At 36.3% G+C, this 12,528-nt stretch overlaps 2 protein-coding genes across 3 annotated transcripts; both read right to left on the bottom strand.

Moving 5' to 3' along the window:
- Nucleotides 1-394: 394 nt before the first annotated feature.
- On the bottom strand, nt 395-2,875 carry LOC125219883 (cinnamoyl-CoA reductase-like SNL6). The gene is made up of 4 exons (XM_048121975.2): nt 2,637-2,875; nt 2,392-2,549; nt 1,283-1,474; nt 395-1,081 (listed from the first exon to the last, which is right to left on the bottom strand). Exons 1-4 carry the CDS (start codon nt 2,767-2,769, stop codon nt 644-646), a joined length of 921 nt encoding a protein of 306 aa, XP_047977932.1. The 5' UTR covers nt 2,770-2,875; the 3' UTR covers nt 395-643.
- A 2,079-nt stretch (nt 2,876-4,954) lies between these two features.
- Nucleotides 4,955-10,930, bottom strand: TOZ (Transducin family protein / WD-40 repeat family protein). 2 transcript variants are annotated; one of them, XM_048124512.2, is made up of 15 exons: nt 10,568-10,930; nt 9,778-9,960; nt 9,501-9,650; nt 9,202-9,416; nt 8,597-8,882; nt 8,358-8,492; nt 8,115-8,233; nt 7,736-7,892; nt 7,330-7,576; nt 7,174-7,250; nt 6,845-6,964; nt 6,604-6,734; nt 6,354-6,528; nt 5,918-6,260; nt 4,955-5,496 (listed from the first exon to the last, which is right to left on the bottom strand). In XM_048124512.2, exons 1-14 carry the CDS (start codon nt 10,865-10,867, stop codon nt 5,940-5,942), a joined length of 2,616 nt encoding a protein of 871 aa, XP_047980469.1. In that variant the 5' UTR covers nt 10,868-10,930; the 3' UTR covers nt 4,955-5,496; nt 5,918-5,939. The 2 variants fall into 2 exon arrangements, with proteins under 2 accessions (XP_047980469.1, XP_047980468.1); XM_048124511.2 differs by lacking the exon at nt 4,955-5,496 and having other exon boundaries at nt 5,572-6,260.
- Nucleotides 10,931-12,528: the final 1,598 nt, after the last annotated feature.

Below are 12,528 nucleotides of genomic sequence, written 5' to 3'. Positions count from 1 at the left end.
TTAAATTATATGAATAAAACAAAAAATAAATGTCAACGTAGACTAAATGAGAATGATGCTCACATAAAGTATGAAGCATTACATTACTATGCATTTGTATATGGATTATACCTAAACTTCTTATGAGATAAACGAGATGTATAGTAGTATAGGAGTGTAATGACGCTACGTGACACACCCACACTCGTCCAAGTATGTCTATTTCATTAGATGTAGCACCTCATATGACCATTTAGTTGTGGCCAAGTTTTTTTTATATAAATTTTTTCAATAAAGGTTTTCCATTTACTAACGAGATTACTCGACCTCGACTTATTGGATAGAAGAAGGGAAGCGTCTTATCAACTAAACTACTAAACTACGTCTCAAAAGTCCAAAGTGGTCAAGTTCAATGTAGGGAATAATCTAATGATATTAACCACTTTACACTTTTCTTTTGCTAGGTTCAAAGAATCATCACATTCATACATAGGGAACACTATTTTAGTTTGAGCTAGAAAATATTCTAGGATATCTAAGACTTTGATTTTGTTCATTTTTACTGAACATATGCAATGTACAATGCCAGTGCATCATCTTCTTTCTTGCAAACTGTCCATACTTTTCCTCTATTCCCTCTAACAAAACAATGCAATCAATCGATTCATTCATCTTTGCTTGTGACTTGTAATCCACTCTTGAAATCCACCATCAACTTGCGCAATTTGCCGTTGCTTATCCTCTGTTGGTGCACGCTTTCGTCGTTGAACATGTCTTGTGACGACGACGATGGCAAGAGCATCTTCGCCAGCTTCACCACGTCGTCGTTGCAGTTGACGATGCCGTTGAAGCACAGGTACCGGCCGTACGAGGTGACGTCCTCGAAGACGCAGATGTGTGCATCGATGAGGAACTCGAGGTCGACGGTGACGAGGACGCCGTCCTTGAACATCTCGGCGGCCCCGAGCAAGTAGGGGTCCTTGATGCTCAAATCGGGGTACATCAATAGCCCAGCATTTATCGACACCATGTTCACCTCCCGATCCATCGCCAATGCCCACGCCGTCTTCTCGGCCACAGTCTTCGACAGCCCATGCCATAACTGCATACGAGAATACGAGATGTCTTATTCCACTTTGAGTTGTTCCACGTTATTACATTGCTGATTATCTCACACAACTTGAGTTATGTTATATAATCTCTCTTACTTTATTTTCTCTTTAGTTTATTGTATGTATTTTTCAATTTTATTATTTCTCTAATTTTTATTTTATCTCTGCTAACACTTTCTTAAATCTCGTACCTTAAACTTCTTGCAGAAGTTGACGTCGCTCCAGTTTCTTTCGTCGACATCGGACGCATGGCCTTCATCGTGTTCCTTCCACACGACGGCGGTCGCGGACGACGTGAAGATAACCTTGTCGATGGTGTCCGTCTGGGCACATGCCTCCAACACGTTGTGGGCCGCTCTTACTTCCAATTCACCTATAAATTCCTGCACAAATACAATTTTACACATAACACGAAAGAGTGCGGTTTCTTGCATCTTTGACACATGATCTATGTCACCTAGTTTACGTATTTGATTGCGATTTATGTCACGCTCTAGATTCCGTGTGGAATCATTCGAAACTGTGATTTCAACCATAAAAAGTTTGAAGTGATAAGATGAACTTCTATGATAAAAGAAAAAAGAAAATGAATTTGATGATTAAAAGTCAATAAAAATCAAATTTCTCTTGATATTTTAGTCGATATATCTGTGCAAATATATCTAGAAGAAAAAGACGGAAGCTATAGATAAAAAAATAAAAAAGAGAAACTTAATCAATGACTTGTTGAAATGCGTCAAAATAAATAAATAGAATACGCCAAATTAAAATGGTCCCTTTTAAAATCGGCGGTAAAAATCAATTTCAACAATTTTCCCATTTTTTTCATTGAAAAGTGTATATTTGTAATATGTTGATGATGTGTCGTCAGATTATATATTTGATATTTCATAAATCAATGCAAAAGCACATGAGTATCATAGTAAATTTTCTTTTCCACATTTCAAGTACGAAATTTAGAAATAAAAAAAAGTTGCATCTCCACTAGAAATTTTCAGATATCAAATATAATCTGTCAAATTATAAAAATTTGACAAAAATCACTTTTTCCTAATAATTCATATGGAGTTTCATTCACACGTGCTTGTGTTGGTTTGATCTACAAAGCTAGAGACAAATAAGCACAATAACATAATTCTAGAAGCAGCCATTAAAACTTGGTTTCAATGTTTCATGATCTATAGCTGGATCTCTCCATCAAATGAATTTAATACTTACTTTAAAAGCTAAAATCAGTCAACCTAATTTCTCTCTCTACAGTTTTTCGGGTGAAAAGGGGGAGAATTAAACAGAGACTTACATCGTAGGTAGGGTGATCGGAGGGGAGCTCGAATGAGTAGAACAAGGCGCAGCAGCCTTTGAGCGCATCCAAAATGCTGTGATAATCCAGTGGATCCGAATGAAACACTCTCAGATCCTCCTTCTCCACCGATTGCCTCTTGTAGCGCTGCATCTCCTCTGAAAATCCAACGATTTCGCGTCACCATTTGAAAAATATCGGCAACCTAATTAAAATTCATCGGTTTGAGCTAAAAAAAATCGTACCGTGGCTGTAGACGGCGGCGTGAACGGTGTAGCCGCGGCGGAGGAGGCGGTGGACGAGGCCGGAGCCGAGGCGGCCGGAGGCGTCCATGACGCAGACGGTTTTGGATGAGTTCCAGAATGAAGCTGGCGCCATTGTAGAGAGAGAGAGAGAGAGAAGGAGTTGTGTGATTGGGGAAGGAGTGTGGGTATTTATAGAGAGAGAGAGAGAGAGAGAGAGAAACAGAGGAAATGAAAGGAAATTTGGGGGATTGAAAGAGTGTGCTGTTAGCAGATGGTTGGGAAGGTGGTGGTTAATTAGACTTAGGCAAGCAACACATTTTCTTTTTATTATTTTTCTATTATCATTATTTGAGATTAAATAATGTGTTATTTATGTGTTTTTTAGTCCACTTCTGTCCACAAAGAATCAATCTGACTTGTTTAAATTAAAGCATCAATATCACTTATTTAAATTACTACTAGTATAGCTGTCCATGATTTTTTTTTATTTTATTATTACTATTTAAAGCATTTAAAAATTATTAATTATTTCCTCTGTCTACCATAAGTCTCATTTTTATTTTAAAAAATTATTTATATTTTCTAATTCTCTCCTATTTAACGTATATAGTCTTCTTGTAGCTATTAAACTAATTAAATTTAGAGACGATGTCACAACAGTTGTTTTAATATTTAAGACTGCTTTGCAATAATATTGATAGTCAGTTTCTGAGGAGAATTAAATTATTAGTTTGGGGGATAAATTGGTCTTTAATGGTAAGTATTTAATTTTGCTGCTCATGATATGATTCAGTGCTTATCTATTATTCTTTGTTACCTATTTTGTTAAAGGAAAATACCCTTTATGTTATAGTCTTTGAATTTTAATTTTTCATTATGGTTTTTATATTTTATCAGCAGTTGCCAAGTGGTATTTTGATTTTTTTATTTTTTACAGTGGTATTTTATTTGTTCTATTTTTTTTTCACAAAGTAGGTATTGTACGTTAATTATTAGCTGACTTAACTAATTCAATTCTCTTTTTAAATATTAAAATGAAAATCTACTAGCTCGTATTTAGATCCATCAAATGTTAGGTATGTGGAGGTTGTCTAAACATAAAATGTTTTTAAAAATTTATTTACATCATAGAGGACTTGGTAGAATAAAGAATCAATGCTAATTCTTATTCGTAGGTTGTACTCCATCCATCCCAATTTAGCGGTCTCGATTTACCATATTTGGATGTCTCATTTCAGAAGTCCAAGTTGGAATATTTCATAAATGGTAATAGGCTCAACATTCCACTAACATATTTACATTCATATTTTATTATTAGAACTAATGTATAAAAGTAGGACTCACATTTAACTATGTTTTTTCACTAACTTTTATTTACATTTCTTAAAATTCGTGTCGAATTCAAATGGAACTCCTAAAATGGAACGGGGGAGTATTTTGTAGTAGTTGAAAGTTGAGTTTTATAAAAAACCAGTATGATAAAGAATCAAGATTATCTTTATGCTTAAATTTTACTGTAGTTCAAAGTTGAGTCTTGTAAAAAATCAATATAGATAGGATAATTCTTATCCATAAATTATACAGTATTTTGTAGTAGTTGAAAGTTGAGCCGCAAAGAAATGGCTAGAGATAAAGAGTCGAGATAATTCTTATCTAGTTAAATTTTTTTGTAAATAGTTAAATGTGAAATCGGTAAAAATAAAGAATTGAGATACTAAGTCTTATCCATAAGTTGTAGGAGTACTACTAGTATTTTGTAATTGAAAGCTAACTCAACTAAAGTGGAGGTTTTCTAAAGTCTAAACATAGACTATACGAAAACTTCATTCAATGTTATAATTAATTGTAAAAATGTACTAGTAGTGTTGATAACCTTTTTTAACCTCGGAGATTTTTTAATTTTTCACAAAACCAGAGCTTTTATTCTATTAACTTTTTGACATTCACATGTGATTTGCTGCTAATGGTTTGACTAAATATTTCATTCTACCCATACTAAAATATCTAAACCTTTCACGAATTTAGCAGTTATACCAATTCTTTCGTATCTTAATCTATTAAATTCATAAATTATTCCAAGCTTACAATTTTAAATTCATCTAACACTTTGAATATATATGTCTCAGAAAATAAATAAAATTCTTATTACGTTTAGTGATGAAATGAAATTTGCAATGAACCTAAATCATGACCACGAAATTGTTATATCACTATAGATTTGGACAAAATAGGACAATAACAAATTGGTCACACGATGCCCGATGAACTAGAATATCATTCACAAATTCCAAATTTTGTGATAAAATTGATCAAATCACTCAAGATTGAAAATGAAATATATTTAAATTAATAGAAATTGATATGCCAATGGCACTTTCAATTTAAATGAACACAAATCAAATTACTCCATAAGTGAGCTGTCGTAACACGCGTACACGTTGCCCATACTATTAACAACTACAGCTTCATCCAACTCGAACTATGTCAGCCCATTATTAACAGTTACCACAAACTTCAACTACCACACCACATAATACTCCCAACTTTAGAAACATCACAAATTTAATACAACGAAATTGATAAAATATTAAAATAATATTTAAAATAGAAGTATTAACAATTAGTAGGAGCAACATGTTCACATCTTGCAGCAAAGGCGATTCCGTCACCTTAGCAGCCCCCATACTCTGTCCCGACATTATATGAGGAGGTTCAATCAGGTTACGCAGTAGCCCGTTAATAGGGAGGCCTTAACCCACTGACTGCCAGAAGCCCATCTTCCAAGGCCTCACACTTGTGCCTGAGAGATGAAAGCAACTACACGACAGCAGTGGGATTGCCCCTCCGTTGCTAACTGCACCTACGGGCAACAAGTTCACATCTTATTTTGCATTTTTGTAGAGTAAATGGAATATATAATATTTAAAAAAATAAATTGCGATAAAATCAGGAAATATTAACTATATATTGTAAGCAAAACCACATGGAAAATTTCGTCTTTTTAGAAAGAGTAGACTCATAAATTTGTTCTAGAACATAAGTTCCGTTGCATTAATGAGATAAAGTTACAACAGGCTGTTTGTTTCTGGACTTTGGAGAAACAGGACCAGTATATGAGCGGCCGGATCTTGACCTGTCAGACGATCCGAGCCGTCTTGTTTGAGTAACCACATCAAACGGTTTGGCCCACGAGCACAACCCAGATTCGATGTGCCAGCTTTAAGTGCACGACAATTGCAAACAAACAGCCATATTTTCTTGGGACAAAAGGCATATGTTACCTCCAATGTCGGATCAAACGGATTAGGCTGGAGAGGATATGGTCGCTGTGCTCACATACGCCACCTTCGACTTCTTCTGCTTTTTATCTTGAGACTTTCGTGTTTTTCGCTTTTTTGTTGATGCATCTTTGGGCTCTGGGTAGTCCTCGCCTTCCTCCCTAGCTGATTCTCCTAAATCCTCGTTTTTTCTTGGTTCTGTGGCGTTTGCTTCGGGTTCGATGACAGACATTCCCGTTAGGGTATAGTCCAAGAGGTATGTGCTCCTTTGCAACCTATCGATTCTGGTGTAGTGTCTCTGTGAATACGGAATAAGGCCTTCAAGCAGTTCTCCAATGCCCTTCATCTTTTACAGAAAACACAAGCAATGAGATGTAAACTCGAGATATTTAAAAATGAAGACGAAAAAAGAGCAGGTGATGATGCTGCGACTGAGTACCTCGACTAGATCTGTCGGAGGGAGGATGGTAAATAGGCGATGCAGAACAAACTGTGCTATATGGCAGAGTTTTGGTTTCGTATTCCATTCTCTTACGTATTCTAAGAGTAGACGAACCTCTTCCTTATCAAAAGGACGAAGAGCCTTCTCAATCTGAACGTCCGCGTTTGGCTTCCTGTTAGAAGGTGGAGCTAAGATAGACATATATCGAAGATAGCAAATTAGAATACTACAAAAACGATCATTTCACCTGATGACTTCACTAAATAATTCAAAAAGTTTGTGAGGCTTGCGAAGTTCAAATGCAAGTCGGACGGCTCTAGTGTAGTCACGATCTAATACAGCATTTTCCAAATCTTGCCCTTTCAAAACATCTTCTTCCTGTAAAAATAATTCGAAATGTTTTATAGTGTAATTTCAATCATAACAACGAAAACTGTTCCCAGTAAACCATCCCAGTTAATACAGATGATGATAATCAGACAACGCACTTCTTTACGGAAGGCCTCCTCCTTTTCCGCAGCTGTAGAGTCATGCCACAAATTAACAACTGCATCAACACCACCTGTAGCAAGCATTTCCGTCTTCTTACCAATTGCCAATGCCCATATCTGTAGAATTTATGTGTAAGCAACTAAAATTTATTGTTCTAGACTTCTAGAATGTAAAGTTGTTTCATCTAACCACATCTAACAATTCTAGGAACTGTCGCGTACGATGTGAAGGTCTAAGGGCCAACATTTTTGTTTGGTCCAAATCGTTACCATTAGTCGTTTTGATCATAATCTGTTTATGAAAAATCCCATAAACCACCGATTACCTTGTCTTCATGTTGATCATAAGTGGCCAAGCATTCTTGAGTTTTGACTGTCCATAACTTCACCAAACCATCAGCTCCTAAAAAACAAATCAAATACATTAAAAAACAAAACTATGGAACACAGTAAGTAAATTAGCGATCAGCAAGTCAGCTTACCACAAGAAACAAATTGGGTCCCCCGTGTAATAAATGAAGCTCTCATGACACTTGATGTGTGTCCTTCAAATGTTTTTAGACAGGAGCCATCAGAGATGGCCCATAGTTTGATTGTCTTGTCACCCGATGCTGTTATGACACAGTGATCCACTGGAGAGAACTCCACAGACCAAATACCTCTCTTATGACCTTTAAGTACAACAACTGAGACCAGATCAGGAAGCCTCCATATGGCTGCTGTACGATCCTGAATATTTGAAGAAACAAAGGAAAGTGATTTATTGATGTTCACTGCTGGTGTTTCTCTCTCAGTAAAATTCACCATTTAATCAGTTAGCGGTTTCATTTGATATGTGTTAAGCGGGTCAACAACATTTTTACTTCCAATTTTCGTCAATTTACTAACCTGGGAACCACTGCAAACAAGGCTATCATCAGGTGAAACTGCCAACGAGTTTATATCTTTGTCATGGGCTGCCACTACTGCTTTTGCTTTCAAATTGGAAGCTTCTCCAGCATCATCTGACACTCCATCAAAGCTCCAAATCTTCAATGTGCGATCACTAAACCAAGCAAAGACAGGAAGGTAACTCTCAGAGATGCATGATGTCAACACAAAGCGATAACACTTTAAAAGATCAACATGACTAATTTATTCATCTCCAAGATTATGAACAACTAAGAGCAATACTTGTTCCAAAACTAGATCCCTATACAAAGATGCAAATGGCAAGTATTTTCAAAAGGTGATAGTTTCAAATTCCCAAAATTTGTAGGATATTTACCTACTACCACTGACGCAAAAGTTCCTGTTTTTCTTCGAGAAAGCAACAGCACCAATAGCACCCATGTGACCTATGCCAACACCAATGCAGCGTTGGCTTTCGGCTTCCCACAATCTAACCTATAGAGGTAATTGAATTGAGACTGACTATGTAACCAAGTAATAAAATGAAGCATGAGTCTGCGATCCAATCTGACAAGAGAGACTGAGAGAGTATATGAATTTGCAAAGAAATATAACTTACAGTGTTATCTTTACTTCCCGAAACGATAAGTGTTTTTCCAGAAGCTGACACACAGGTGTCAATGCATGGAATCACATCGCTATGCCCAGTCAATATGTAGGAACATGACATTGATGCCAGATCATACACTCTTACCTATATGTGATACAAAGAAAAAATAATGATGAATTCTATGGAAGTGAAAGCCATGGCCAACAAATTGAATCAAAAATATTCCAAAAGTTACAAGATTCAGTTACCTGTTCGACACTTGTAGCAACTGCGAGATATTGTTCCTCGTCACCCAGAAACTTCATATCTGCAATCTCTTCATTGTATCCAATTAGTCTTTTCCTCAGGGCCAAGTTCAAACCATCATCGACGTTTTTATCCAAATCATAAATAAGAAACTGTTGGTCAGCTGTAGCACAGAGCAACCCTTGGCCTAACGGAAGCATCATTGCAGAGGTAAAACCTCTTTTAACTTCTTCTTTCTCTGAGCTGACTGCTAAATCTGAAGATTTCTGCTCAAAGAGGCACACTGCCCTATTGCAGAGAAATTGGAGTTCAGTAATTGAACCAAAAATTATTGGGTAGTGACTTGTTGTGCAAGAGAAAATGATGCATGCTAAAGCTAAGGCACTTTAGAAGGAGCTAGATATAATACTTTGGCCAAATTGCTTTGGCTTATCCTGAACTTTGAAACAATAACTATCAAACTAGTAGGTGAGCTGAACTCCTGACACTAAATCTGGAATGAGTTTATACATTTAAGAGATCAGGACCCTTATGGCTAAGAAACAGGCAGTTATAGAGTATCATATTTATGAAGATTTCAAATTGTTTGAAACTACATATGACATACCCATCAGAGTTCCATATCCGCACGATCCCACGTTCACCAACTGTTAAAAACTGAACAGATGATGAACTGATCTTCTTCCCGATTTTCTGAGCAAATGCTGACAAACATAGGGCAAAAGGGGATGCCGCATCAAATGTACACACGGCTTCTAGCGCTTCATACACCAGTACAGTAGTTTTACAGCTATAATCGTGCAGGTCCCATACATTCACAACCTGAACTTATACAGATGGATGTTAGGATTCAGCTAAGATAATGTAATACTGTGGGAAAATATAAACCAGCCATTAGGGATTTACCTTGTCTCTTCCAGCAGTCAGCAACGTCCATCCATCTTCAGATATTGCAATCGAAGTAACTGTTGATTGATGTTTTTCTAGTGTTGCGATACACTTTTTCTTCACAAGGTCCCATACCCTAACAGTGCTGTCGTCCCCACCGGAGAAAATCTGTGAAAATTTTAATCACTTCAATTCAATCCATCCAAGGGAGATTTCCAAAACAAGATAGCCAGGAGACTTTAAGAAAATAAGACATTATTTACTTATTTTCTCTGTTTCAGCTAAGAGAACTCACAAGTAACCGGTTTGGGTCTGGGTGGAACATGAGGCTGGTTACCACCCCTTTATGCCCCTTGAAATAATGTGTGCAGAAGCCTCCATCAACGTCCCACACTTGCACTTTCTTATCAGCACCAGCTGTTGCCAACAATCCTCCTGAGGAATGGCAAGCCATTCCCATTACTGGCCCTTCATGCCCCTATCCCCAACAAGCCAATACATAAAATAATTTTAAATAAATAACAAGCAAATTGTAATGTGCTGAGGCATGTAAAGTGTAAACTAGACCAAACGACAGTATATGACCTCATGATTGTCAGTTTAATGCAAATTCCATCTACGTTTTGATAAACATATGAAAGAGTAATTTCCAAACAAGCTCGCGTACATGTCTAAGCTCGTCAAAAACCCAATTGAAACTCAAACAAAGTCACATGTCTACATTGCTGAATAGTATCACAATCAGATTGATTCAATTCATTTTCAACCCTACAATTGAGCTAACTTAATTAGAGTATAAACAACATCCTATTACAAACAAGCTTCAACTTGTCAACACCAACTAAAACAATCGCAACCAACAGAAAACATAATCAATTGAAAATCAAACAAAGTCACATGTCTACATTGCTGAATAGTATCACAATCAGATTGATCCGATTCATTTCCAACCCTACACCCTACAATTGAGCTAACTTAATTAGAACGTTAACAACATCCTATTCCAAACAAGCTCCAACTCCTCAACACCAAACACCAACTAAAACAATCGCAACCAACAGAAAACATATAGAATAGCACCGAACCTTCCACGAGCGAATGCATTTGAGCGTGGAGACCTCCCAGACTCGAATTTGGCGGCTGTGGCTGGACGAGAAGACGAACTTGTCGTCGGGGCTGAGGACGAGGGCGGTCACGGGCTCGGAGTCGCCTTCGATTGTTGATCTGATAGCGGAGTTAGAAGAATCGACGACCTTGATGGTGTCGTCGCAGGCGCAAACGATGAAAGAGGCGTCGGAGGCGACGGCGTAGGGACCACCGGTGTAGAACTGCTGCAGAGATTGGAAGCATCGGTAGTTCTTCTTGAGCGCCACCGCCGACGCCATGAGAGCTCAACGGAGATGAAGGGTTTAGGGTTTTAGTTTTAGAACAAACTCGCGGCGAAAGGATGCCGCTTTTTATACTACTCCATATATATTGAAAAATTAATTGAAAGGTTTGTGGCAATTTTTTTTGTTAAATATTTTTCATTTAAAAGAATATTTCTAGTTGATTGAAAGGTTTGTATCAATTTTTTTTGTTAAATATTTTTCATTTAAAAGAATATTTCTAGTTGGTCGGAGAAGATATTTTCATCAAATTCTTATTTTACTTGATCAACTGTAATATGTTTTATGATATTTTAAACCACTTTTTAACTTCATAACAAGTAGGATAAAAGTCACATAGAAAATGACATTGATTTAATTGTGGAAAATATGATTAAAAAAAAAAAAAAACCTTATAAGTTAATCAAATATGGTGAGATAGACATGTCGTGAGAAATACTAAACAAAGTGCAAAGTTTATGATATTCTAGACCAATTTTAAAGTTAGTGAAAAATACCTAATTTTGAGCAAAATTCATGATTTTAGAAATCAATATCCCTATTTTTTATCTTCCTATCTCTTGCTTTTCATACTTTACCTATTGTAGATTAAAATGGTATTATTTCAAAAGTTTATATTCCATAATTTATAGCACATTGATTAATAGTACTAAAATATTAATTGATTTATCCTCATAAGTTAATAGGAGTAACTTTTTTCCTTTTTTTTTAAGTTCATACTCTATTATCTATTTGTGAATAGAAGTTACGTTTTTTTATATATTATAAATGATAATGGTAATATGGTACATTTCACTAACTCATTTCATTCACATTTTATTTAAAATCAATTCCCACTTCATTCAATAAAATTAGAAAGTTTCAACACGACAAAGTATTAATTCAAAATTGATAAAATGCGAAAGAGATAAACAGAAAAAAAATGATTTGAGCATTGCTATGGAAAAATGAAACTCATCTTATAAGAGATAACAAATTTTGTGTGACATTCATTATTTTTACGATACAGAAGAATTACTCCCTCCGTTCCATAGTAATAGAGTCATTTTGCCATTTTGGAACGTTCAATAGTAATAAAGTCATCTCTCTTTTTAGTAATACATTTTTCCACGCCTACTTTACTATCTCTTACTTTTTTCTCTCTTCACCTCTCTACCTTTTTCATTTTCCACTTTATTCTCTTTTTATTTAACCCACCTAAGAGCATCCACAATGGTAAATAGGCCAGCCATAGGCTAGCCTATTTCTTCTCCTGCCACATCATCCAGCACTAAAATTTCTCATGTCACATCATTAGGACAAGCAATAGGCTAGCCACATCATCAGCACTATAAAAAAACAACTACATTTACGGAATTAAACACAAAATACAGAATTAAATTTACGACACATATACGGGAAAATTCGTTAATTTTATTTAAATAAAAAAATTTACAATAACTAAAAATAAAAAAATTACATAATAAAAAAAAAATTCGGGTTTCCACACACGAGCCCCCGCCCCACTCTACTCCTTGTCGCCATCGCCGCCACCGCCACCGGCCACACCCCCGACATCTGAGCCCGCGTCTGATCCCCCCAATTGTGCCGCGAAGGCATCCAAATCGACCCGCATACTCTCGAGCATTGAGTGAAGAAACCTCTTCTCCATGGGTTAG

The sequence above is a fragment of the Salvia hispanica genome, chromosome 1, assembly GCF_029641045.1.
Source record: "Salvia hispanica isolate PSC_SH4W2 chromosome 1, Shi_PSC_v1, whole genome shotgun sequence".
In the NCBI taxonomy this organism is placed as follows: Eukaryota; Viridiplantae; Streptophyta; class Magnoliopsida; order Lamiales; family Lamiaceae; genus Salvia; species Salvia hispanica.
Note: the sequence above shows the minus strand (reverse complement) of the source record. Positions and strands in the feature narration are given on the sequence as shown.

Excerpts from the sequence above, each read along its gene's own strand:
- LOC125219883 (XM_048121975.2), bottom strand. The coding sequence starts at position 2,769 with ATGGCGCCAGCTTCATTCTGGAACTCATCCAAAACCGTCTGCGTCATG. Across the intron at positions 1,475-2,391 it reads CCGATCACCCTACCTACGAT|GAATTTATAGGTGAATTGGA; the intron begins GTAAGTCTCTGT and ends GTATTTGTGCAG. Across the intron at positions 1,082-1,282 it reads ACTTCTGCAAGAAGTTTAAG|TTATGGCATGGGCTGTCGAA; the intron begins GTACGAGATTTA and ends TCTCGTATGCAG.
- TOZ (XM_048124512.2), bottom strand. The coding sequence starts at position 10,867 with ATGGCGTCGGCGGTGGCGCTCAAGAAGAACTACCGATGCTTCCAATCT. Across the intron at positions 8,883-9,201 it reads CGGATATGGAACTCTGATGG|GGCAGTGTGCCTCTTTGAGC; the intron begins GTATGTCATATG and ends TCTCTGCAATAG. Across the intron at positions 7,251-7,329 it reads GACCCAATTTGTTTCTTGTG|GAGCTGATGGTTTGGTGAAG; the intron begins GTAAGCTGACTT and ends TTTGTTTTTTAG.